At 45.4% G+C, this 26993-nt stretch overlaps 1 protein-coding gene and 1 pseudogene across 1 annotated transcript in view; one reads left to right on the top strand and one right to left on the bottom strand.

Annotated features, from left to right (window-relative positions):
* PDE8A (phosphodiesterase 8A) overlaps positions 1-26993 on the top strand; it is a 120094-nt gene that overhangs the window by 66955 nt on the left and 26146 nt on the right. The window contains exons 2-7 of the mRNA XM_066634731.1: positions 17990-18046; positions 21530-21720; positions 22153-22209; positions 23475-23532; positions 25493-25581; positions 26662-26740. Coding sequence (XP_066490828.1) covers positions 17990-18046; positions 21530-21720; positions 22153-22209; positions 23475-23532; positions 25493-25581; positions 26662-26740 — 531 coding nt within the window. The remainder of the gene's footprint in view (positions 1-17989; positions 18047-21529; positions 21721-22152; positions 22210-23474; positions 23533-25492; positions 25582-26661; positions 26741-26993) is intronic.
* Positions 15502-15618, bottom strand: LOC136659752 (5S ribosomal RNA; annotated as a pseudogene).

Here is a 26993-nt window from a genome sequence, read left to right as displayed (position 1 = left end):
TTTTTGGGGTTTGGTTTGGTTTGTTTTAATTTATGCATTTTTGAAAAAAGTATTTTGTGCAAAGCAAACAGCTAACATTTTGAAAAAGAAGAAAGATGTCAGTAATAGTCTTGTCACATGGAATTCTTTAATAAATAAATAACATGCTGGATAATCTCAGTTTGAAATATTGCTTCCTGCCAGTAGCATAGCTATAGGGTGTCAGCGGTACGGTAATTATTTCAGGCAGTACAATGCGCTGTGTGAGTGGCCCCTTCCACTTGCCACCAGAGCCATTCTGGGTGGCGGCAGCAGCAGCAACATGCTGCCATCATTGCCCGGGTTGGCTGTGATGGTGAGTGGGAGGGGCTGGTTGCATGGCGCACTACAGCGCCTGCACTATTTATCGTGCTGCCCCCGGCAGCTATGCTACTGCATCCCACGGCGACAAGGGCGGCTGAAAGGTAGATGGAGATTTCCTGGTTGATGCAGGATGCTTTGCGCAAGATTGCCTTGAATTGTTCGAACAATAGCAGGAATAGAACTGGTGTAATGTAGAGTGACGCACTAGAACTCTTGGGTAAGAGAGAGAGAGCTGTGAATCTAAATTGATTCTTGCCTCTGCCATTGCCTCGCTTGGTAGCCTTGGTTGAGCCACTTTTCTCAGCATCAGCTCCCAGCCGGTAGCGTAGCCAGAAGGGCGGCATGGTAAATACCATAGGTACTGCAACGTGCAGCGTCATCGGTCCCTCCCTCTCGCCATCGGACCCATTCTGGGTAGCGATGACAATGCACAGCTGCTCGAGCACCTGCACATTGCCATTGCTGCTCAGAATGGCTCCGTCAGTGAGGGGGAGGGGCCGCTTACAGTGCGCGTTGCAACGCTTGTGCTAGTTGCTGCGCTGCCGCCCCCGGCTATGCTACTGTTCCCAGCTGTGACATGCTTATTGTGCTGGTCAGATTTGACTCTCCCCGTCACCCACTGAAGTCTACTGCAGGTAAGTTCTCGCAGCACAGTTTTATGATGGTTTATTCAGAAGTAATTTCCGCTGTGTCCAGTGGGACTTCCTCAAAGGCAACTCTGCCTAGGACTGCAGCCTTAGGGCCTGATCCTAATGGCCCAGTGCTAAGCCAGCGCTGGACACAGGCCAGTTGCACACTGCGCTATGTCCGGGCGACTTCCAAGTGGCAAAGTGGTATGTTGGGGCAGGGGGAGTCGTTCCAGGGCAGGGAGAGGGGGGAAGGCTGGATGGGAGGGAGAGAGTGGGGTGGGTGGGGGTAGGGACTGCCGGAGTTCTGCTCCAGAGCTCTGTGTTGGGCCTCCCTGCCCAACATGAATCTGCTTTACTCTGCACCAGCTGAAGGGGCCTCTTCCCTTGCCCAGGGGATGGGGATGAATGTCCCCTTCACCTGAGGAGACGCTGGGAGCTGCCAGTAGCTGCCCAGCATCCACTGAACGCAGCCGCAGCCATTTCTGCACCGCTGCAGCCCTGGGTGCCGGGCAGCGTAGGATTGGGCTCCAGTTTTATCTCCCTTACACCCAAAAGTTCTTGCAGGATAGGTGTAGACCATACAGCTGCAGTCTGTGCTACTTACTCAAGTAGTTAGCTAAAATACACAATTGTAGCAACATTGCTCTGAAGAAAGAAGCTCATACACATCCAACCAGTCCAGGTCTTGTTTGATCTCTGAAAGGGAGATCAGAACAAGCAGGAGCAAAACAGCCAACCACAGAAGCGTGAACGTGGGAAGATTTGCCCTGGTGGAGTGAAGCGAAGCAACTTTCGAAATGGAACAAGAGACATTTCCCGTGATTGATAAAAGCCTCCCTAACCAAAATGCCACGACTTCTTTTCTGCCTCTATCTCCGGGGTAGTTATGGTAACGTCGTGCGTACTTTCATCTTCAATTAAAGTCAGAAGCGAAAGGAAAGTATATCCCTTGTGTGTCAAAGTGGTGGAGAGACAAAGTTTGATCAGATGCACATTGGAGGCAGCGGAAGGAGCTTGTCAAAAAGTGGCCCTGATTCTCCAGCTTTTTGCTGGTCTCAAGTGGACAGGTGGCAAAGGTCGCTCTCAGACCATCACACTGTAGCACTGATGCACCTGCATCATCATTTATATCCATTGAGGGCAAGCCTGTGTCTACCTTGCAACCTGATCAGAGGTGTAACTTCTGGTGAACCTGGAGTGGGAGCTAAGTGCTGAAGAATGACAGCACCCCTTTAAAAAGGCACCCCATCTCCCAAAGCAAAATATGATAGAAGCATCCACTATCTCCTTCCTCTGGAGGAAGCAAGCATGTACTACTCAGAGTAGTTTGCACTATGTACTACTCAGTTTTCCAGGGTTAGGTAGCAGGGAATACGTTGAACCTTGGCATCCACAAGGGATCTGTTTCTCAGACCCCCCACAGATACCAAACCTACAGATACTGAGATCCGCCTTGTGGGCCCATAGAGGACATTGAGAAACAACTGAGAAACTGGACGTGCCTCTCAGAGGTCTTCTGAGGCATGGGGACACCATCCATGGCCTCTCTGTACCTCAGAACACCTCAGGAAGTGACTGGAATGCACTTCTAGTAGTGTCCGGATGTCGTCTGTGGGCCCTCCAGTCGCAGCTTTGGAACCAGCAGTGGGTCACATCTGTGAGTTCTGAACCTCCGGATAAGGAGGACTCACTGTAGAGTTTCTGTGATAAACAGAGGCAGTTGTGTACGTTTCTGGATGTGCATTAAGGTAGAGAGTTTTTAAAACTGTGTGTTGACAGTGCCGGAGAGGGAGAGCGGCTCTGTTGTTTTCAGACTCTGTCTTCCTCTTGGGACTTTCCTCAAGGGATCCTCAAGCATGTCCTGAGCTTCCCGAGAGCAGCTCCATCCTCATTTTTTTGTGCTTCAGTTGTTCCCTAGAGACAGGCAAGGATGAGTTCCTTCAAGGAAGCTGCCTCTCCTTGTATTGTGTTCATTAGACTTGGTCAGGCATAGAGAGTAGGGTTTTTCTCTCCCTCTCTTCTGCTGACTTAAAACTTTGTGAATTTGTGAGTGAATGTGATGCTGAACACCACTGGGTATAAAACAGTGTAATTCAGAGGCTTTGCCTTCAGGTATACAGTCTAAGGCTTGATCTGTATCTACAGATGGCGTTAAATCTGAGGTGGCATAGCAGATTTTACCCTTTTTGAATGCCCTCTCATTTCTCCACGCAGGGAGAAAATTGCTTATCAGGGAGAAAGGTTTCACTTAGCCCTCTCCCTGTTGTTCTAGTTTTCTACTTGAAGGGAGTTCAACAAAATGAATCTCATTCAAAAATGAGATTGCCCCACTTGCAGTGATCCTCTCCACTCTACCACTTTGGGATTGGGATTGTGGGATTGGGATTCTTTCCTACTGCATGAGTAGGTTTCAGCTAAGACAACAGACACACAAAGGGAGGGGAGTGCAAGGGGAAAGTTACAGTAGTGGAACTAGTTTGACAAGAGCAGAGTAGAGAAGGGTGATTTTTAAACAGACATTTTGGGAAGAATTCACTCTAAAAAAGGAGGAAACAAACTTGCACTGTGGGTCTTCTGGGAGATGTCTTGGGCTTGGCTAGACATAAGGACTGAAGAAAAACCCTTCTGGATTGGACCAAAGTGTCTTCTAGAGATGTGGCTGAAGCTGAGTGGTTGAACCCTTGCTTTGCAAGTAGGTGGCCCCAGGTTTAATCCCTTGCTTTCCCCGATATGGCTGGGAACGGCTGCCTCTCAAAACCCCAGCAAGAACCTGCCAGTCAGTGAAGACAATACAGCACTAGGTGGACCAATTATCTGAATCAGTAGCAAGCAACGTCAGTACTGCACCCCTTGTCTGGTGATGCACCCTCCAACGCTCTAGCCCACAGCTCTCCTATCCTCCGCAGTTGTGTTCTGTGCTCCTTCCTCTTTTCCCAGTCCAGGGAACTGGAGGAGGTGGAGGACTGGTGGAAGCAAACAGGCAACCCAACATGGCCCTTCCTGCCAAGCTGCAACCTGAGGTGACCGGTTGGCCTCATCGATGGGTCAGTCCTGATCAGTTCAGCATCCCATTTCCACTGGTCGGATGCTTCTGTGTATGTGGCACTCCTCTGCCATGGTTGCTTGTTCTCAGCATGTAGTATTCAGAGGTACACTGCTGCTAACTATGAAGGTTCCACTTAGCTATCTTAGCTGATAGCCATCGATTGACCTGTCTCCCGTGATCTCCCTGTAATGCAGTAGAAAAACTGCATTCCAGCCAGGGTGGCCATTTTTCTTTCTCACTGGTATTCAGGAATGGGGGTGAAGGTGCCGTCCTGTAAATCCTAAATATCTCATCAAAGAATCCCCTGACAATTGACCCCCTTTCTCTATGTTCTGGTCTGCACTACCAGACACTTAAACAGTTGTTGCTTTGTGAAGAAGCGGGTGACATTTTGCAGAGAGTCCCCAAGGAGCAGAGTGTGGGGGATAAAAGCATCGTGTTTGACCCAAGTGTCTTCAGAGCTTGCTTTTGTCCCTTGTTCATGCTGCTAAAGAACCAGTGCTTCATAGCATTTATGCACCTTACTATCCTTAGTAGTCCTTTGTTTATTGTTTGAGTTGTTCAGTCCTACATACCAGTAATGCTCTTGCAATGAAATTCAAGGGGTATATTCCTGCATACATTGTAAAATTATATAGGAAACTAGCATAGTGCAGTGGTTAGTGATCAGTTAGTGATCCTGATTAGGACTCAGGAGACTTAGGTTCAACTCTCTAGCTTGGTCAGTCACCATCTCTTAGCACAGGGATGTCAAACATACGACCTGTGGGCTGGATACAGCCCATGGAACCTCTTCAGGTGGCCTGCGAAGTTCCAGGGCCACTCCCTCCCAAGCCTCAGAAGGCCTTAAAAGGCCTTAAAACGTCACTTCTGGTGTTTCTGGAAGTGATGTTTTAAGACCTTTCGAGGCCTCGAAATGTCATTCTGAGGAATGAGGAGGCCGCACACAGCCTCCCTGGTCCTCAGAACACCCTCCGGATGTGACTGGAACACAGCTCTGGCCATATTTGGAGGGGGTGAGGCGTCAGCCCGGGGATGGCCCTCAGACCACCAGCCCTCAGCCAGGTGCCATGAAAAGAATATGGCCTCTGGGCTGAGTTGAGTCTGACACCCCTGTCTTAGCCTAACCTACCACATAGGTTATAACATGAGTGGGGGGGGGGGGAAGAACCATGTATGCCACCTGTGGCCCTTGGAGGCAGGGAGCCATAAAGATGAAATGAATACAGTTGGCCCCCCCCCTTATCCATGGGCTCAGCATCCGCGGATTTGATTCTCTATGGGTGCCAAGCCTGCAGCTGAAGGGCCTCAGAGGACCTCCTAGATTCGACCAGAAGTGGCTTCAGGTTATCTGCAGATTTTGGTATCTGCCGGGGGTCCTGGAACTGCTCCCCTTCAGATACTGACGGCCCACTGTCTAGGAAGCATCACTGTACACGCTGATCCCTCCTATGTGCCAAATCTTCCTTTTTTGCTTTTGCTGCCACGCCTTTGCACTCATTAGGAAAACCCGGTTCGTGCGTTTATTAAAAGCGTATGGTTGGATTGGAACCGGAGGCCTTGTCCTGTATATTAGAGCTTTTTGCAATATGATAATCTGTCACTGCTGTGAACACATGACCGTGGTAAACATCCTCATGATGTGTGTTGGTTGCAGCAGCATGATATTGCTGGAGGGAACTCACGCTGCAGAGTTGACATCCCACAATCTAAGGATTTTTGGCCATGGTTACCGATGCTGTAGATAGCAGGGGAAAAAATGAGCGAGCTGTCGCGTGGAAAAATGTTCTCCCGTAGCCAAGTGTCACAGATAGAGGGACCTTTCACGTTGATTGGTCCGCATTGGGAAAACTCTCAGTCTTTAGCAAAGTTTATTTACTACATAGGCAGGCTGCCAGTGGGCTTGTTGTATGAAATGTTTCCTAGCGCATGGTTTGTTTGTTCAGAATGAGAACTTTCTCTGGAGAGAAAGCAAATCTTCCGAGAGCTCAGTTGCCATAGATGCCAGTCCTTCTGTGATGCTTTACCATGATGAGATGTTTAGGAGATAGAGAAATTGCCTTCTTAATGCCAGTGGCGTAGCAAGAGGGGGTGCAAAGCACTAAGTTTTGCAGGGAGCCTCACCAAGGCATGCAGGGGGCCCCACCCTCCCCCTTTTGGAGCCATTTCGGGTGGTGGGAGCAAAATGGAGGCATTTGCCTCCATCTGCAGCATCGGAGGGAGCACTGCCGCTTGCATGCCACAGTGCTGCTCCCTGCAAAACTTAGTGCTTTGTGCTTAGTGCAAACGCCACTGCTTAATGCATCTTCTCACACTAGCAGAGTGTATTAGGCTTTTAGCACCTGACATGGTTTTGTGAGATAATCTACAGTTTAATCATCTAAACCGACTGCGTTGCTGAAAAAACCTCTCATATTTTCTCTTTCCTTCCCATAATAAATCAGTGTGCAAACTGGCTTGAGGGAATACTGGTCTGTTTTTCAGGCAGACTTGGTGTGTGTAACAGGGAAGGAGAAGGACAGTTTGAGAGGATTTTTAAAAAGGTTTTAAGAGATTTGCCTTGTCGATGTCATCAGTAAAATCTTCAGAGGAGCAGGCTACTAACTCAAACCAATCAAAGCTATGAGCTGTGGAATTTTGGCTCCAGGTGATCTACTTCCTCTGAGTCCAAGGGTGGAACTTGACAAATTGCAGAGGAGAGTGATGAATATCTCCTTCAACAAGGAATGTTTTTAAAACAGCAATGCCTAAGTGGAGTTTGAAAAATGCAAAGTACAGGAAGGGGGATGCAAACAAAATGTTGCTGTGTTCTTAAAATTAGATTTTTGTTATTCTAGATCAGGGGTGTCAAATATAAGGCCTGTGGGCTGAATGCGGCCTCCGGAAGCTCTTTATCCGACCTCCGTTATAACTGGTCTCTCCTAGAGCCACCCTTTCGAAAGTGTAGCTTTTGCCGAAACATCGCTTTGCAGATCACCTCTCCATGGAAAGAGGTGGAAAGGTGGCCACCCTCTCCTATATCTTGCAAATATGATCAAGATTTGCATATTTTCTCTTCTGTTTGTTGCAACTGATGAGGCCCTACTTGAGACCATATTCCTAGCCATTAGCTGTTTAATGCAATCGCTTCCTGCTTTATGATGTCGCTTCTGGCCCTAAGGAGGCAACATGTTCAGTCAGCTGTATGAAAAAGTTTGACACCCTTGTTCTAGATCAGGGGTGTCCAAACATTTTGGCAGGAGGGCCACATCATCTCTCTATCACTGTGTCGGGGGCCAGGGGAAAAAAAAGAATTAATTTACATTTCAAATTTGAATAAATTTACATAAATGAATATATTTGAGATGTAGCTTATATGAATGAATGAAAGTCTTGCTGTAGCTCAAGACCTATAAAAGGCCTTGCACAAAGCAAGGCCAGTCTTTCCTTTGCTGCCACTGCTGCATCACAGACATGAAACTGCAAGTAGTGGAGGGAGCCCTCATCCCACAGCTCAGGTGAGAGGTCGAACAGTCGTCCTCACACTGAGAGCAGTTGCATCGGGCCAGCACGGGCTCCAGCAAGACTCTGGAGGACCAGAGGCTCATTGGAGACTGGGTGCTTCCTGCGGGCTGGATTGGGAGCCCCCGAGGGCTGCACGTGGCCCCCGGGCCGGGGTTTGGGCACCCCTGTTCTAGATAATGAATCTCTGACCTAGAGAATGACCATTCCACTTCTAAGGGGGAATACAGACTGAGGGCGCAATCCCAACTTTGCATTGAGTCTCTTGGGCCGGACTGGGAGTGTCACAAATGTGCCGTAAGGGCTGGGCTGGTGCAAGGACACATGTGCAGGGGACTTGCTATAAATTGTTCACCACTGTGTCCTGGATACCCCAGACAACCATTTCCCCCCACCCCCAAGGTACTGATCAATCCAAGGATCAAAGCACAACAAATGAAATAAACGTGATGCTTAGCAGCAATTGGGGATAAGTCAGTTCCCTGTCCTATAAAGAGCATCAGCTTCCTCACCCTGAAGGGTTTTCAGCCATTTATATGATGTAAGGTTGGGGTGCTATAGGCCATGTTTGAGACCTCCCAAGATTGCCCTACAGGCCCAAGATTGCCCTTACACATTATTTTTGATCCTAATTTAAGGGAAACAGGGGACAGTCTCTGGAGGTCCTGTCTGTGTTTGTTCAAATCCTTCTCAAGCTGAAGATGCAATTAGCAGTGCCAGTTTGGCTGCACGAGGAACCCAAATCATCACTTGAAAGCAGCAGTATTTTTAAGGGTGCCAGTGAAAGTGACATGTGGTCCAAGAGGTGTGCCTTAGAAGGCATGCGACCCAAGAGCCGCGCATCAGCATCCTCCATGATATTGTTAGGGAGACTGGGACTGGCTTCGTGAATCATCTAGCAACTTGGACAGGCAAGATAATTTGGACATGACCTTGATAAGACTGCAGGTCTAAAAGGAAGTCAAGCCTCTTTCGCTTAGAAGTTTAAAAGCCCCTGTGAGGCTCTGTCCTCTTGAAGAGCACTCATTCCCACCCCTACCACGATGCATGCCCTTCAAATGCTTCACCTCTTTGGAAGGGAGCTCAGGAAAGTATACTAGAAGCCACATGATGTGCTGCCAGTGTGACATTCACATGCTCACGACCTTGCGTCATGACTGACTTCAGAAAGTGTTGCAATTATGCCGCAGCCTTGAAAACCGAGTCCTCAGTGTGCACATGTGGGCATGTGGGAAGTCATTGTTTGCCCTGCAGACAAGGACAGCTTTCTAATATAAAACAAACACTCCAAGGCTCTGTCTGGCCTACTTGCAAATGTTGGCCACTGTAGTATAGCAGGCCTGATCCGCTCCTTTCCTTTTTTCTACTTCAGTTGTAATTGTTGTTGCAGAAATTAATGGGTTGAAACCAGCGATGGGAAGTCAGGTGACTCGAGTCCAAGTCATGAAAATCAGCGCTTTTTGCTGACTCATTTACACTTGAGTTGCGCGCATGGAGACTCGCCAAGGGTCCCTTGACTCAGCACTCGTCCCCACACATACAGACTTGAGTCTGTTTGTGTCTGGGAGTACTTGCCTACTGTTTTTGTGGTGTGAAAAACCTTGTGGTGCCATCATTCAGACCACGAGCAGCAGGGAGGTTCCAGCCAGGAGGCAGAGAAGGGTTAATGTTTGCTTTTATATCTGAGCAGGAGGGGGGGAGGCAGGCTATCTCTTTTGCCCATCTTTGATAGGAAGGAACCAATGATCTTTGCATAAAGGATGGGTGGTCTGGTTTGTTTCTTTGGATGAGGGAGGGCAGGAGGAGGAACCCAAGCAGGTTCTTGCCTTAGAATTGGCTGGAGAAGCCCAGGGAGGAGGAGGAAGCAGGTGGGGGGGAGGTACGTAGAGATCACACTTTCCAATTGCATGGCTGCTATAAGCTCCATTGTTATTTGGGGAAGGAAGCCCCATTGGATGACCAGCTGCAGTGGGACTACTTCTGAGTACAGCTGCAAAGGATTGGGTCATCCTGGTAAGCCTCCCAGCTGCTGCATGTGACCCTCCTTCCTTTTGCTGCTTCTGTCCCCACTCTCTCGCAGTCCCACCCTCTCCTGCCTTGTTTACAGAGGGGCAAGGACAGCAGGGGAGTGTTTAAAGTGAACTCACACACATACACACCCAGGCAGCAGCCCCATTTCTTTTCAGCACCTGACAAGTGTATCAAAAAGACTTGCGACTCAAATTTTTTCGAGTTGTGTAAAGGTGACTTGGGGACTTGGAAAGTGCCCCCATTATGATTTGTTTTCAAGTCGAGTCGCAGGTGGATAGTGACTCGACTCGAGTCAAGCTGTGCTGGATTTGCCTATCCCTTGTTGATTTGCCCATCACATGTTTGCAAAGCAGCATTGCAAAGAAACTATTTGGAAAATTTATAGCAAGTACTCAGAACAACTCACTGAAAGTCTGCAAATAATAAACAGAGTTCTGCATTCATATAGCACGTTTTGAGTAAAGCTTCCATCAGAGATGGGCGAGAACAATGCAAAATTCTGAAATGCAGAAGTCCTGCCTGAATTAAACCTAAAGGATTTCAGAATCTTGGTAATACAGGTTGAGCCTCATTATTCGTGAGGGTTCCGTTCCAAGCACTCACTTGGATGGGCAAAAAATGCAGTAGAGCAAATCAGTTTAAAGAACAAAGTTTCTTTGCTCCGGTGATTTAAAAACAGCCTTACTGACCTTTGTGATGTAAGATAAGAGTAATTAAGAAGGCAATCCATCAATCAGTCATCCTCCAAGAGCTTAGAAAGGCTTTCACTCAGTCCCTCCCTTCACCAATGCAAAATGATCACCTTTCTTTCACGTGCTCAGGGGGAAGGGAGGGGTCTGCTGGAGAGAGAAGGATTGATGGATTGTCAGCCAGCTGCCCCCCCTCTCTCATTAAAGAGGCTATTGTTAAAGGACTGTTCAGTTTTTTAAACTGATTTTAAAGGGATGCCTTTTTCCCCTTCTCCAAGGATCAGCACATTCCTTCTCATTTGCAGTGGCCATTCGTGTTGAATCAAATCCGTGTATAAAAAAATCCGTGTACAACAAGGGTGGACCTGTATTACTCAGTGGGGTTAGGGAAATCTGTCCATCCCTGGTGGAAATCCCTTGGGCACAGAAGGATTATGGATTTATGCAACAGACTACAGTTGCTCTTGCTGTAGAATAGATTATGATGATTCATACAGACTATCACTGTATTTAGTGCTTGGGGAGGGGAACCTGTCAGAGTTCTAGTGTGTGTGCTCTGAACCAGTTTATGTGGATGAGCTCTACTGAAGTCCCCCTACCTCCCACTATAATTTCTCCCTATTCTGTGTGCCCTTCTCATGCTATACTGTACAGATACCTTCACGGTTTGGCTCCAAATTATTTGAGGGACTATATATATTTTAAAAACTTTATTCTTTTTTAAAGAAACAAACCCAAGCCAGATCATACAATTCTGGTAAGGTGTCCCTTGGTCTCTTAAGCAATTGTGAAGACTTAAGAAAAGTATTGCATAACGGGTAGATCCCTCCCCCAGCTCCTTCTATCTTGTGCAATGTATGGACGCCAAAGAAGCTTCAAGGGATGAGGCTGGAGCCATAGTGTGAGAAGGAGTTGTGTAAGCCAGAGCTGTGTCCATCCTTGACAAAGAACTGACAGCATTCCGTGTCATTGAGTTCTCCGAGAGCTCTTACCTTTGTCCTTTTTTAATCTGGCGAGCAAAAGGCAAAACAACATAGGGGACTCCTTGTTCTTTTGCCGTTCAAACGCTCCAAATTGCCAAGAAAAGTCAGAGCAAAGGACCAGTTGGTAGCCTTCTTGACACCACCGCCTATCAAGAGAGTTGTAAACCCATCAACATTAAGTGTGTGATCATGGATTACACGGCTGTCGTAAATGAGGTCAGAAGCCAGTCCAAGATCCGTACATTTTACGCAGTGCAAATGTTTAGTAGCAGTGTTGACAGCATGCCAGCGTCAGTGTTTTTCTTTGACTGATACTTTGTGTGTGGTTATAAAATGTATACGTAAAAAAGATATCCCCGGTGACTACCGTGGGCATCATAACTTTATCAGCACAGATCGTAAGAGCAAGAATAACAACCCAGCTTTTGACCTCTTCCAGCACTTTCTGGTCCAGAGGAAGCAGAGGGGGCATGTAGCCTAGTGGCTGAGCACATGCTATGCACCAGTGGCCTCATTAGGATTGGCGTCACCTGGTGCCAGAGGCCAGCCTGTCACCCTCATAATGGACCTCCCCCATGCAGTGGGCGGGGCAACGCCCTGGTCAGCGGGCATGGCGATGCACCATTGCCCCGCCCCTCTGGGTTTTTGGCTATAACGTTTGATAGAATAGAGATATTTCAGCATGGTTTGTTTCATTGCATTCTGCATGACTTTACACATTGAATTATACATATTATTCAAAAATACCAAGATTTAAAAATTTTTGGCCAGTAGTGGTGTCACACCCCCCCCCCCCGTGCGTATCACTCGGCGTGACCCACACCCCCGCACTTCCCTAGCAATGCAACTGCTAAGCACATGGAGGTTTTGCAGGTTCCATTCTTGGCATCTTCAGTCAAGATAATCTTTCATGTAGCAGGGCCAGGCAGAGGAGACAGTGACTGTGTTCAGATGCAAGGGTGAGAACAATAAAAAACAGACACGAGCCTTGGGTTTGCATACTCACCCACCTCCCTCCAACCCCGCAGAGGTTAGTTGCTTCTGATCCTGGTTTGTGGCTATTGTCAAACAACTTTTTTCCTTTAATTTAAAAGGGCCCTTCTCATTGCATTGAGCTAAACGTGCAGGTGAAAAATTAATGGATAATTAGGCTATACCTGTTTTATTATTATTTTGTTGGCATCCTTCAGTCTCGGAAGGCTATGGTATCGTGCTCTGAATAGTTGTTCTGGAACAGTGCCCTCTCCAGTGCGCGAAGCCTGGTAAAGTAGATATGGAGGATAGGCTGTTCCCCATGCAGCAAATCCCCCCTCTCCATGTCGCTGAAATGGTCCAATGGAAAGGCAGAGGCCAATACGGTTGGTTCCAGCAGCGTCGCAGGAGTTGCCAGAACGTGACTGTGTTCAGCCATGAACTGCCTCAGGGACTCCGGCTCCGGATTTTGCCTCGAGGTTGACTCCTGAAGCCTTTTCCATAACTGGATGTAGCCACAAGGCAGTGGAGGTTTGGGATCAGAGTTTTCCTTCTCTCAGATGAGCTGCCTTCCGAGGCTGACGAGTCCCATCTACCCAGTGGCTGTTGTCACCTCTTAGGACAAGTACAGCCAAACTGAGGGCCTATTCTTATCCAAAAATGAGAAGTGCAGAAAGTGCTGTTATGTGCAATTTGTGATCACAGTTTCTTCCACTTCCATGTATACATGAATATGTACCTCCTCCGGCCCATTATTGGATTTAATTCCCTGCCATTTCCTCTGTTGGCCGTTGCCAGGTCTAATCTCCACCTCACATGCTGTAGGTTGCCAGTTTGACTCACTGTGGACTGGGAACCAAGCAGGGTTTTGTATGTCTGAAACCTCAGGTTAGACCACTAGTACCTTTTCCCTGAAGGATTTATGGTAGGAGATGCAACCTTGCTGCACGTCAGCTTTTCCAATCTGTTCCACAACTTCGTCAGGTCATGTATTCTCATAATATGACGAGGACTGACTTTTCCGAGCTTCCCCTCCCCTGCACCTATTAAGTAGCTTGTGAGCAAGCTCACTGAAGGCTTTTTATTCTGTGGGAAGAGTAACCATTAAAAGGTTTTTATTTCCCCCACCCCCACCCCATAGCTTGTGCTCTGGTGGAGTGTGATAGAATGACTCATGGCAAAGAGAAACCTGAAATGCTTTCATGGGTTACGTCGGGTCACTGTCTAGCTTGTTTGCCCTTTGATTCCGATAAGTTGCGCGAATTTAACCCTGTCTATTTTAGGATTTTTTTTCCAGTGTGTGTGTATATTAGCAAATAACTTGACTCTAGTAGAAACCAGTGGAGGAGAGATGGAATCTGTGCACGCGGCAGATGTATGCATAGGTGACTGTGAATTTTTTCTTTCTTTCTTGGCTTTCTGCACTGTTTACGTATCATCTTTCGGCCAATGCACTCAAGGTACTTTGCAGTTTTAAAATAATGGCGTACAATGTCTGAGAAAGGAAACTGAATATGTAAGGGCTGGGAGGGAAATAGGGTTTCACTTTATTTTAAGCCTTTTTTCCTTCTGCAGAGGCTGCCCCACCTACTCATAGGTAGCTGCTGTCTGCAGAGTCAGACCAGTGGCCCATATCAGCCAGTGCTGTCAGCACTAACTGGCTGCAACTCCCTAGGGCAGTCGTTCTCAAATGTTTTAGCACCAGGACCCACTTTTTAGAACGACAGTCTGTCGGAACCCACCAGAAGTGATGTCATTAACCTGGCAAGTGATGTCATAGCTGGAAGTGACATCATCAAGCAGGAAAATTTTTAATACTTCCCCATACAACAAAATCAAAACAATCAAGTAAATTAAAGGTTTGTGATAATTATAAGTTTAAAAATTTATTTAAAATAAAGAAGAACCCTCCCAAGCAGTTGCTGATCTGTTTAGAATTAAATTCCCCGAACATTCCAAAGGCAGCAATCCTATCCACACTTGCCCGGGAGCAAGCCCTATTGACTATCATTGTTAAGAACATATACGTAGTAGCCTGTTCAAAGTACAGATCTGTCACATTTCCTCAGATGCTGTCACATCCCATGCCAGCATCAAGTCTAATACATTAGAAATAAAATATACCTTGAAATGAATGGGGACCCACCTGAAATTGGCTTGCAACTCACCTGGTGGATCCCAACTCACCCAATGCTCTCCTGGGGTTTCAGACAGGGTCTCTTTCCCAGCTTGCAAGGGCTTGATCCGGGGACCTTCCACATGCAAAGCAGGTGGTCTACCATTGAGCTATGACCTCTCTGCAGTAGCTGCATGGAATGGCCAACACTGAATGCTGACACTGCCTTGGGTTTGGGGAGGCTGTCAAGGAGGCTGCCCTCTTTGCTCTCTTGCTTTCCCTTGGGGCCTCTGCTGCCCAGGATGAAAGGCATGCAACAGCAGCTGCTGCCCCTTCCCCTCCCTCTCACCCTCCGGGCCAGAAAGAGGGGGAGAAGCAAGAGTTTTGGAGATCAGCAGTGTGGGCCCCGTTGAAGTGTTTATCTTGGCAGGTGTTTGACAATACTGACCGGGGACAGCGTGATCTGGAGTGCTGCTGCACGCTGACATTCCTGCTACCACCCCTGCTGTGGCACGGTAGGTTGGCAACCTTCAGTCTCGAAAGACTATGGTATAAGCCTACAGCACCCGGTATTCCCAGGCAATCTCCCATCCAAGTACTAACCAGGCCTGACCCTGCTTAGCTTCTGAGATCATGGTATAAGCCTACAGCACGGTAGAGGGGAATAAAAAAAACTCTTTACCATGCTTGTCAAACCCAGAAACTGCAAGACTTCCAGTTTCATTTAAAGGGACTGTAGAATTTGGATGTCAGAGTAAAAAAAAAAAACTGCAGATAGATACACATTTTGGTGAGGTTCTGCTGTGGATAGAGGAATGTGTCATTATAAACTGAGAATGCTTGTGGATTTCTGTTGGAAACCTGAGTGCACAGAAACAAGGATTTCAGAAAAATGTTTTGCACTGTGGTTATGGTCAGATATGTTGTTGTGTAAAAACGGCATCTCTTATGCAATCCCTGCCTTCCCTGACTTTGTGCTGACTCTGCCAGTTTGGTAACCATGTTCTTCTTTTTATTTATTTATTTGTTTCAGTATTGCAGAGCCAACGTCATTTAGGTTGGGGCTTGTCTCCTCTCTTTCTGGTCTTGCTCACAGAATGTTCGGCCTATTCAGCAGCATTATGTCAGACAGTGAAAGATCTATTGCACATCTTTTGGTTGGCAACCTTCAGTCTCGAAAGACTATGGTATAAGCCTACAGCACCCAGTATTCCCAGGCGGTCTCCCATCCAAGTACTAACCAGGCTTGACCCTGCTTAGCTTCCAAGATCAGACAAGATTGGGCATGTGCAGGGTAACAGTTGCTTACCTTCAACTAACTCAGTTTCCTGCATGAATACAGGTGTACCAAAAATTGGTTGAGGGATGCCATGTTGTGACATGTTGCAGAGCCTCACTGTGAAATAAGGAATAACTGTGAAAATTGGGGAGAGGGAATACAGCTCCAAGCATGACACTGGGAGAGAGCGTACAAAAGTGTTTCAAGGGCAGCAGCTAGAAATGCTAGTTTTAAAATAGTGGGAACCAATTGTTTCAAGAGCTACGTCAGCAGCATGTTTTGTAACAGCTCTATTGATGGCTCGAATATGGAGACAGAAAAATACTAGAGTGACATGCAGCCTACTTCTAGTAGCATAGCTATAGGGGGACAACACCAGTGGCATTACTAGGGGTTGCAGGGCGTGCAGGCCATACAGGGTGCAGTGCACAGGGAGGGGGCACTTTTTAAAACCTTGGTATTTTTAAATATTACCATCATGTTATATATCAATCAATGTGAAATTTCGTTCAGAATGCAATGAAACAAACTGCATTTAAATATCTCTATTCTATCAAAAGTTATAGCGAAAAAACCAGCAGGGGTGTGCAGAGTAAAGTGGCTGTGGTAAGCAGAGTGAGGGAATGAAGTAGTCCCTGCACATGATAAAACTGACTTTAGTTGAGAGCTTTACAAGAACACAGAAATAACTGCAGCCAATTGCTACACGGGCAGAAAAAAAAGAGACTGAAAAAGAGGCCAGTCATCCATCAGATGAAAGGAGAGAAACAGCCAACAAATTTTACAACTAGCAACAATCTTCCCCTCCTCGTGGCTGAAGACATTTCTGCCCAACGTTGCATATATGCAACAGGGATCAAATGTGTACACCTGTGGCCCAGGCAAAAATGGGTTAACACACTTGCTGACTATATACAGTATACACTGGGTGGCTCTCAGCTCACGTACTGATGCTCTTGCAACAGCCACGAGGTAAGGCAGGGCTGCTGTAGAGGAAGCTCACTACCCTTTAAAATAGCTACCCTGTCCTCCCTTTGTTAGCATCCTATACAGTAGTGGATCCCAAACTCTCCAGGTTCACAACACCCCCATCTTGGATCTCACAAAACTTCACAAGATCCAAGATGCAGGCATGAAATTTCATGAGATTTCATATGATCCATGATGGTGGCACCAAAATCTCACAAGATCTCAGTTAGGAGGGGCCACTGCCTGAAGGCACTATGACACATGCTTTGAGAACCCCTGCTGTACAGGGAGACCAGAAATCGGTGAAGATTCTTGCCTTCCTAAGTTGGGGGTCTCAGGCCACATCCAATGTGACCCCTCCACACACTTGCACTGTCACTTTGCACTGTTTTCTTGCACTCTCAAGCTCAGCACATTCTTAAGTAAAACAATGGAACTGAGCTGAAAAAATTTGCACGTTTTATTCAGAATCAAGTTATTCTTGGTGCAGAATTAGGAAAATCACTGCATAATTTTCATTTGAGTTCCGCATACACTCAGGACTGAGTGTTTTGCTTTTTATTTTTTCCTTCCTCAGGACTTTCACTGTCTTTCCTGTCGCTCCTCCCTGTCCTGCTCTTATTTCTCTTTGGGACTTTAACTAAATTAAATGGGTGATTTCCAAAATAATAAATGAAAGGGCATCTGAGGAGTCTTAAGGACTGAGCTCCAAGCAAAAGAGATGTGGAGAAACCATGTAATTTTCAAAGGCCTTAATGTGGCATGTGGGATGGGTCTTTTGGATCTTTAAAATTACTCATTGGAAGAAATTCTGGACTGCAGAAGATTAAATTTGATCATAAAGTGCAGTTTTACTGTGGAGAATAACATTGTAAAAACGCCACTTTCGTAGTCATCAGAATCTGTTCACTGAGTACGTTTGTGTCTGTGTGTGTGGTTTCTGTTAACTATTGCAGTACATTTGAGACTTTGAGAACTTCTTATAGTTGTGATTTTAGAATTTTTTTAAGTGTATTAAAAAATACACTATTTGGAGCTGTCCAGATATTGACTGTTGTTTTATTTATTTATTTATTTATTTATTTATTTATTTATTTATTTATTTATTTATTTATTTATTTATTGGCAGAATGTAGGGGATACTGAAGATGCAGGTAGCTGTCAAGCAAGTTGGTCTGACTAATATACTCTGCTTTCAGTACCTAATGATAGATGAGGATACCTTGGGGATGATTGTGTTGATTTGTCACCTTGTCATTGCAATGGAATGTAAATTCCCCCAAGCAGCCTCAAGATGACTTGACAGATAACGCTTGCCATATATCTGCAAGACGGGCTAAATCAGAGATGTCTTTTGCCTGGAAACCACGATAATTTTTCCTCCTCCAGATGCAACACTGAGTCACTTAAATTGTCCTCTTCTTGTTCCTAGGCAGTGGGAACAGATGTGCAGCTGGGTCCCATGAGGCTTCACCAGGACCAACTTCAGGTAAGCCATTTTGGAAAAGTGGACACCTAAACAACATTTTTTATATTAAAAATTGAGTGTGTGTGTGTGTATATATATATTGGTTATTTTAGGCATTTTATATACATGTTGGCCCTCTTTACTCATGGATTCAGAATCTGTGGCTTTGACACACCACAGGTTCCAAACCTGTGGTGCAGGGCCTCGGTGTACCTAAAAAAAAAAGTACAGGTGTGCGCCCCTTAGCAACATTCTGGCTAATGCCAGGATTGCATTTCCGACAACCACGTGTGGTCACGCGGTCGTCGGGGGCGCGCACCCCCACCCTCCAAATGCAAGGGGAGCTCAACTCCCCCCATTTCCTGAAGGTTGTCTGAGCCTCCCAGAGGCAGCACATGTCTGAGCACTGCCTCTGCAAGGCTCAGACTGAGAGAAATCATGTCTCCCCTGCGATTTCTGGATTCCTCCATGAAACCGGAAGTCGCACAAGAGACGCAATTTTCCTCAGTCTGAGCCTTGCAGAGGAATCGCTCGGACGTGCACTGCCTCTGGGAGGCTCAGACACCCCTCGGGAGGGGAGGGGAGTGAAGCATCCCTGCGAGGGTTCGCATTCCGTCAAGTGCTGCTTGATGACAGGGATTGTGGTCCCGATCCCCGTGGTGCACAACAGTAGTCCCTTTCGGTAGGCAATGAGTTTCAGGCAGGCAGTCTCCAGCAATTAGAATGTCTATTCCTAGGTGGCACTAAGTTTGTGACCTCTTCCCTTGGCTGCCCCAGAATGCAACACAGAAATGTTTGTTCACTTCTGCGTTGCATTTTTAATGCACCAGGGCCAAGGGAGGGGGGGTCACTTGCCTCAATGCAACCTGAAAATAGCCATTCTAACTGCCGTAGACTACCCGCCTGCAACTCTGTAAAGGCAAGAATCATGGTTTTTAAACCACAATCTGAAAGGGATTTTTTTGTTGTTGTTGTATTTGATTGTCTGTGGTTTTTAGCATCCTCAGGGGTTCCAGGAACAGAACCCCTGTGGATTCCGGGGGCAGACTGTAATGTGTGCTGTGTCAGCCAAGACTCAAAGAGGTATTCAGTGATATCTTGGACTGGGCTGAATGGCCAATTCTGCAGCCCCATTCATTGGCTGTGAAAGCAGGCAGCGTTTTGATGAGTTTTGGAGGTGGAAGGTAATTATTCAGTGATGGGGAGAACAATTTCATCAAGAGTGCTTCAGATGGTAGACTTGATTCCCCCAGAGTGCCCCAGTAAAAAATGTTACATCATGAAATAATGTCATTCGTTGGGCATTTCCCAACATGCAAAAAGGGTAAGGAGTTTCCATCTCCTCTTTCATCTTCCCCCCCCCTTGTCCCCTTATGTGAGTCAACATAACAGAACTTTCAGCTCAGTCTTAAAAAAGAATAGAACAGTACAAAACAGATATGCAAATATTCCTAAAACAGTAAACCTAAAAATCACAAAAGTTAAAAAAAAAAATCCAGCTAGATTAAAACCTACCAGTGCTCCGTTATCGAGTTTTGGACCATTTCCCATGTAGCGACCACAAGTTTTACAGCAGCAGTCACTAGGCTACCATGTCCCTTGGTTGCGGGAGGTTTTGGTTGCAAAAGTGCCCTTCCTGTATGTGATTTTTCATGAATTAACTTCCTGAAATATGACTTAAAACTGCCACACAGGTTGGACTAGGGTTTTCTTTTCACAAAAAGTTTGGTCTTAACTGCCTTCCATACACAGCCATTAATGAAAACGAAGCTTAAATCAGCCCAAAGGCCTTCGCACTTGTGAAAATATGCCCAAGAAATAAATGGTGCAATTTATTGACAGACACTCCACCAACCTAATCCAAATTATAGACACCATTGGAATGCCTGGAATTATGAACTAAAGCATGTGACAGAAGAATATGATTGAAATACAGCAGCTACCCCTTGAAGTTTTGGGGACATGGAGAGAAGGCATTGGCAGTTTTTGATCTTGTATTGATGATAGGTTAGTAGAACTAGATGAAATGGGTACAAACGGCAGGAGTGGGGGTTCTGGCTGGACCTCAGGAAGAAATTCTTGATGGAAGGGCAGTTCAGCACGGACCAGATTGCCAAGGGAGGTGGTGGATTCTCGCTCACTGGAGGTCTTCAAGCCTGGAGGTCTCACTGGAGGTCTTCAAGCCTGACAGGCACTTCACTTACCTTAGGTAGTGCCAGCCTCTGGGGGGTGCAGGGAGCCCCATGGATGCCTCCACAGGGCTTCCCAAGCCTCTGATAAACTAAAAATAGAGTTCAGAAACCACTTCCAGTTTAGCAATTGTGTACACTTTGATTCTATAGCCATATTTACAGGTTTCACATTAGGACTTGAGCACATTGGAGGCCCTGAGTTGGCAACACCGCCCACCTTTGGCAAAGGGTGGAGTCAAGGTGTCTGAGCAAGTCGCTGTTTTTCAAGGGTTTACCAGCAGAAAGGTACATCAGAAAATATGAAGAGCCCTGTTGGATCAGGCCAAAGGCCCATCTAGATCAGCATTCTGCTCCCCACAGTGGCCACCAGATAGATCTGGGAATCCCACCAGCAAATAATAAAAGTATACTCCTCGCCCACCATTGCTCCTCTGAAACAGGTATTTTGGAGGCATACTGTCACTGGAAAAACACCCTCTAAGACAACAATTAAAACATTATCACCATTTATTAACACAAACCCATGTTAGGTAGATAACTACATTGATGTTATTGTATACATAAAGGAGCTTTAAGAGATAATTAAATATAAAATAAAAGGCTTTAAAAGTTTGTTATATTTCTATCCATCCTATTTTTCAGAGCACGATTAAGGTTATTTCTCTTGGCCTCAGCTGCGACTGTAATTTTAAGAAAATATTTCATTATATTTCCATTCATAAATAATAAGGGTAAGCTGAAACAGGGAAACAGTGGTTTGGAAAAACTTTCACCACCCACAGAAAGCACCCACTTTTGCTAATACTTGAGGGGTGAGCAAATGGGTGAAAATGCTCCCCCGTTCATACTGAGGTTGGACGCATTGTCCTGCCTCTGATTTGGCTTTGTGACATCAACCTGTCACCAGAATTGATTGATTCATTTTATTGTGATGATGTTCACAACCAGTTCTTTCATGGGCAGCATTGAATTGGGCAGCTTGGGGCACTGGCTGAGGGCCCACTGGCTTCTGAAGGGCAATGCTGAAGTAGCTCCCAAGCTCCTATTACAATCTTGTATACCAAAAATGTAAGCGCTTTGGGGCAGGGAACCATTTCTGCATTTATTTTGCTGTGTAAACGGCTTTGAAAATGACTTTTGGTTGAAAAGTGGTATATAACTATTCTTAATAATAATAATAATAATAATAATAATTAATAATATATCAGATATGTGGGCTTTCCCTCCTGAGGACTTACCGTGACAATGTCAATTCTCTCTATGTATGTATCTCTATTTAGATCTAGGTGTTATTTGTTTTCTTTTAAATTAGGTACTTCTAGTGTTTGCCAAAGAAGACAACCAGAGCAATGGATTCTGCTGGGCATGCGAGAAAGCTGGATTTCGGTGCAACATTGCCAGAACGCCAGAATCTGCACTCGAGTGTTTTCTCGATAAACACCATGAAATCATCATTATTGATCACAGGCATTCGAGATACTTTGATGCGGAAGCTCTATGCAGGTGAGTGCTCCAACTCATATGGTCCAGTCCTTCTAAACTCCAGATTTCAGATGGCCCCAAATGCCTCACTTCATAGTCCACGTCTCCTTTGACTTCATTCTAAGAACGCGGTCCCAAAAATGTTCTGAAATTCGTGAAGGTGTTGATAACATAGGGTCTCATTGCTATGAAATCTCAGTCTGATTGCCTTGCCTGACTGTAGCCACTCACTTTCATCACCTTTGGTGAAGGACCTTGAGAAGCAATTTCCAAACTTCTGACAGTTAAAGTACACTGACTTCTTCAGAATTAAAAGTTCACTCTGTCTGCATTTAAGCATATGTATTCAAGCATTATTTGTGGATGAAAATAAAATACAAACTTTTTAATTTTTCCTTTCAAATATAGCGTCAGTTGCATTAATTTTGATTTATCTTTTATTTTTTTTTCAAGGTCCATTAGAACAACAAAATCATCTGAACATACAGTTATTATTGGCGTTGTACGGAGGTAAATGAGAAATATTGCAATATTCCTACGTTGAATAATAAATGAATACCACGTCCATGGTTCCAAGGCTGTTGCATTCTTGTTTTAAATGGGTATTTGCTTCTGTGATGCTTGATGATGTTTATTATTTATCACAATACCTAAATTTGCTAGTTTGGGGATGTCAAACTCTTTTCATACAGAGGGCCAAAGTAAGCATTCATTGTGCCTCCTGAGGGCTGGAAGTGACATCATTAAGCAGGAAGTGACATCATTCAGCAGAGGATGGCCAGAAATAAGCACTTTGTTCACACAGAGAAACTCATTAGCTGCAAATGACAGAACCGAAAATGTGCAAATCTTGTTCATATTTTCAAAATATGAGAGTGCCCAATTATTACGCTGGGTTGTTGGCAACCTTCAGTCTCGAAAGACTATGGTATCGCGCTCTGAAAGGTGGTTCTGGAACAGCGTCTAGTGTGGCTGAAAAGGCCGATTCGGGAGTGACAATCCTTTCCACACTGGGAGCAAGTGCAGTCTGTCCCTGGTCTGTCTCCCTGGCTATGGGCCTTCCTTCTTTGCCTCTTAGCCTCAGACTGTTGGCCAAGTGTCTATAATTGGGACCAGATGAATTGCTTCGGGGGGCTGCATTTGACACCCAAATGCTAGGTGCTGTACAAGACTAGAAGTAACCCTGTTCTGGGGCGGGGAGGGAGGAAAGAAAAGGAGAGTTAAAGCAAAGGAGAATAGGTCAAGGAGAGTGAATTCTCATCAGAGTAGGGCTTGTTTATCCCTCCACCCTGTCTGGAAGTAGCCACAAGGACCAGGTTGCAATTGGGTCAGACACATCAGTGAAAGGGCCTCAGTCTCTTATCCACTCTCTGTTCTTCACAGCAGGCTGGCAGCTGATGGAGTCAGAGAGAGGGATGTTATCATTTGTAACATCTAGGTTTTGTGTCTATATTTGTAAATTGCTGTATTTTATTTTGTTTTTGTCATGAGCCATTTTGGAAGTTATGAGTGGGAAGCAGAACGTGTATTTTTAGATTTTTTAAAAAATGTAATTCCCATGGAATCCAGCGGGATTTATGCTTGTTTGATGTTGCTGGATTGCAGCCACGACGGGCAATGTGAGCATCCTTCTTTGCCAAGTGTTCTTTTATGCAAGTGTTTGACAACAGACCCATAGATAGCCATGTAGGCCAAGGGTGTGACTATCAGAATCGGAGGTTAGGATCTCTTTGACTTGTTCATTTCTGAAAACTTTCCGTTCTTCTGTTTTTAAGACACACTGATCGTGAAGAATCTTCAATATTGCCCTTCATTTCTGCCGGCTTCACAAGGGTAACTATATTTGTGCTGATATTTTTAGCCCACCCAACCCCAGCGCCTGGGCTATATACTGACTGAATGCCAAATGTATACTGAATGCCAACCATCTCAGATTAATTTTGTGAACGTTTCTATCTCAGTAACCCCTGCCTGGTTTCAGTTGAACATGTCTTGGTCACCTTGTGCTTTGATTACTGTAATGTGTGGTATGTGTTGGGTCTGCCCTTGAAGACCTTTTGGAAACTTCAGCCACTGCAGAATCCAACCACAAGTTTTAACAGTATGAGACATTATGATCATGTCATGCCATGTTGTTCCGACTGCACTGGTTGCTGGTTTGCTTATTGGCACAACTCAAGGTGATCGTTCTTAAAGCCCTAAGTGACTTAGGACCAAAGTACCCAAAGGATTGCCTTTCTCCACATGAGTCTACCCATATCCTCAGATCTGCAGGGAAAAGTGTTCCTCATGCCCCACTGCTGGCTGAGCCACAGTTTTCAGGAACCTACAAGAGAGCCTTCTCCACGGTGGCCCCTTTCCCTGGAATTTCCTCCCAAGGTGGCTAATTTTGCCCTTCCACTTTTTCAGAGGAGGCTAAAAAAAATTTGTTTCTTTAGCACTTCTCCAATTATTTTTTAATTATTTTCCTTTTAATTTCTCTCTTGGTTTTTCTTTTTTGTTTTGAATGGTTTATTCTGGTGATTTTCTTTTGTATTTTACTGTGTTTTAATTTTTATTTTGAACCCACCTTGAATCTTTGGAGGAAGGCAGAGTATAGATCTTTTAAAACAAATAAATAAAATTCTGACAATCCCTTGGAGGTGATTAGTGTCAACATCCATTGGTGTTTCTCTAGATATGTGTATATAGGTCTTTAAATGCCATTCCATTCTATAAACAGCAGTGCCGTTTTCCTGTGTTTCTGGGCCAAGTTAACTACAATGTAGGAGTTCTGTGAATGGAATTCCCAATTCTTTTTCAAAAAGTACTCAAGGGTCCTGATTTGGATCAGGGCCACAGAGGAAAGACAAAGGGGAGGGTGGAAATAACCCTTTCCCTGTGCTGTGGACCCAATCCAAATCACACACGTATCTTAAGCATGCAATCCTATACAGTGCACATTTACCTGGAACGGGTCCCATTGAACTCAGTGGCACTTACTTCTCAGTAGACTTGTATAGGATTGCACTGTAATCTGCTCTTCATCAAGGAGGGGAAAATGTTTAAGCAAAGAGTGCAGCTGCTAGTGCATTTGGAGAGGGGATTTGTTTTGTAATCAGTGCAGGATCAAAGGGTTAGCTCCTTTACCCCAAGGATCATGCCCTGATCCAGATCCTCCTCCCCTATGGCAGCTTTTTGAAAAAATGGATGTGTTGGGCATTCCAAGCCTAAATTCCTCCCAAATCACATCTAGTTGGTGCCCAGATGACTTCCTCCCCAAAGTCTTTGTCAAGGTCATTCACATTTGAACTGACATCCATTCACCTTTAAGGGATAGAAAAATATCTGCTTAGAAGAAATTTAAAACACATCTTAATTCCCTTCCAGGGGAATTGAGAACTACTCTCTCCCTCATGGCTTTTCAGCGAGGGTTCCAAACATACCTGTTTCGCTTGGCGTTTGTTTCTGAGTAGATATTGGCCCTCCGTACCTATGAAATACTGCTGTGACTTGACTGCTTCCCTGGACTAATTTGTTCCCCATAGGCTCAATGATATTTGTTAGACTTTGCTCTGTTTTAGTTTATGTTTCACTCTGTAATGTTAACATTAATGTTTTAATGCTTTGTTTGATGTTTTTCTTTTTACCTGTTGTGATACTTTGTACGCACTTTATTATAAAGCTTTGTAAGCTGCCTTGGGCTTCTGCATCGGCATGGGAAAAGGGGGATAGAAATGTCTGACATAAATAAATAAATATTTGTAGACAGGCTAACAGCTGAGACGTGATTGGGTTCTGTTTTGTTTTGCAGAGATATGTAGAAAATTCCAATATCATGGCTTGCTATAATGAACTCATTCAGCTGGAATTTGGAGACGTGCGAGCACAATTTAAACTAAGGTAATGCAGCGTATCACTGGCGAAAGGCTGGCTTCACCCACATGGGAAAGGCTGCTACCAGTGGTGTAGCTAGACGGGGTGCAAAGCACTAGGTTTTGCAGGGAGCCTCACCGCGGTGTGCAAGTGGCCCCTCCTCCTTGGAGCCATTCACTCTGTGGAGGCAAATCACTCTGTTTTGCTCCCACCTCCCAGAAAGGCTCTGAAGAGGGGCCGCTTGCACACCACGGTGAGGCTCCCTGCAATACTCTCTAGCTATGCCACTGGCTGCCATTGTCATGGTACCTTGTAATTGTCTTCTGTGTAGGACTGCCTTGGACGGCTATTGAGCAGCTTAGCCACAGGTGACCCTATGAGCTAGATTAGGCTGAGAAATATTGATGTGTCCAAGGTCACCCTGTGAGCAATGTAGCTGATGAGGATTTGAACCTGAATTTGTGTAGCTTGAAGTTTACACCACTATCCTACATTGGTTGACATTATTAGAGTCCGGGCCGGCTCCTGGAGTGGTGGAGCCCAATACAGAGTATTTGTGTGGTGCTCCTACCCACCCTGTGCCCCCCCCACAGTGCAGCCACAGAGAGCTGAGCACTGGTGGTGCTGTGCGCAAAGTGCAACCCCAGAAATAGTTGGCTGTGATATGATGATGTGATGTGGCTGTGATGTGATAAGGGGCCCATTTTTCCGGCTGTATAGGGACAGGATGGGTGGGAGAGTCCCGTCACAGCTCTCAATTTGCCGTGCCTCAGCATGGGCTATTCCATAACGGGGAAGCGGCAGAGTGGGGGCTCTCCGATTAGGCCAAATTGTGCTAAGTCCAGTCCTGATAAGAGCAGACCTTATGGGCAAAAGAAGAGAAGATGGTATGGTATTATTTATTATAAATAGGTTCAGTTTTCCCTTTAAGATGGACTTGATAGCAAATCAAACTGCCTGTCAAATCTTCCCCTACCGGTATTATTTATTGCTTCCGTTGTGGTTGAGTTGCAATATAAAAAAATATTTTTACAGTTCTAAAAATAATTCTAAATCAGGCACTTCAAATCTAATCATCTACTTCTTTTCTTTTTAAAAAATTTCCAGGGCTTGTAATTCAATCTTTACAGCGCTAGAGAAAAGTCAAGAAGCCATTGAAATCACCAGCGAAGACCATGTAATACAGGTTTGTTCCAGTTATTTTTATGAGTGTCAAATGTTGTCCTACAGCCTTGCTGTGATATGTACCCATTCATAGAGTTGTTCATTCATAAAGCTAATTTTACCAAAGAGCTCCAGAGTGCTCAGGGCTCTCTATCCATTCCTCTGTTAACTTCTGGAAGAAAATCTCCTCTGCTTATTTTGATTTAAATCAATGCAACTCTTATTAATGTAGAATTTGCATTAATAGGGACTTGCTCTGCTACACAAAGGCAATG

Source organism: Tiliqua scincoides, chromosome 8 (assembly GCF_035046505.1).
Source record: "Tiliqua scincoides isolate rTilSci1 chromosome 8, rTilSci1.hap2, whole genome shotgun sequence".
Lineage (NCBI taxonomy): Eukaryota > Metazoa > Chordata > Lepidosauria > Squamata > Scincidae > Tiliqua > Tiliqua scincoides.
This window is presented reverse-complemented; position numbering and strand designations above follow the sequence as displayed.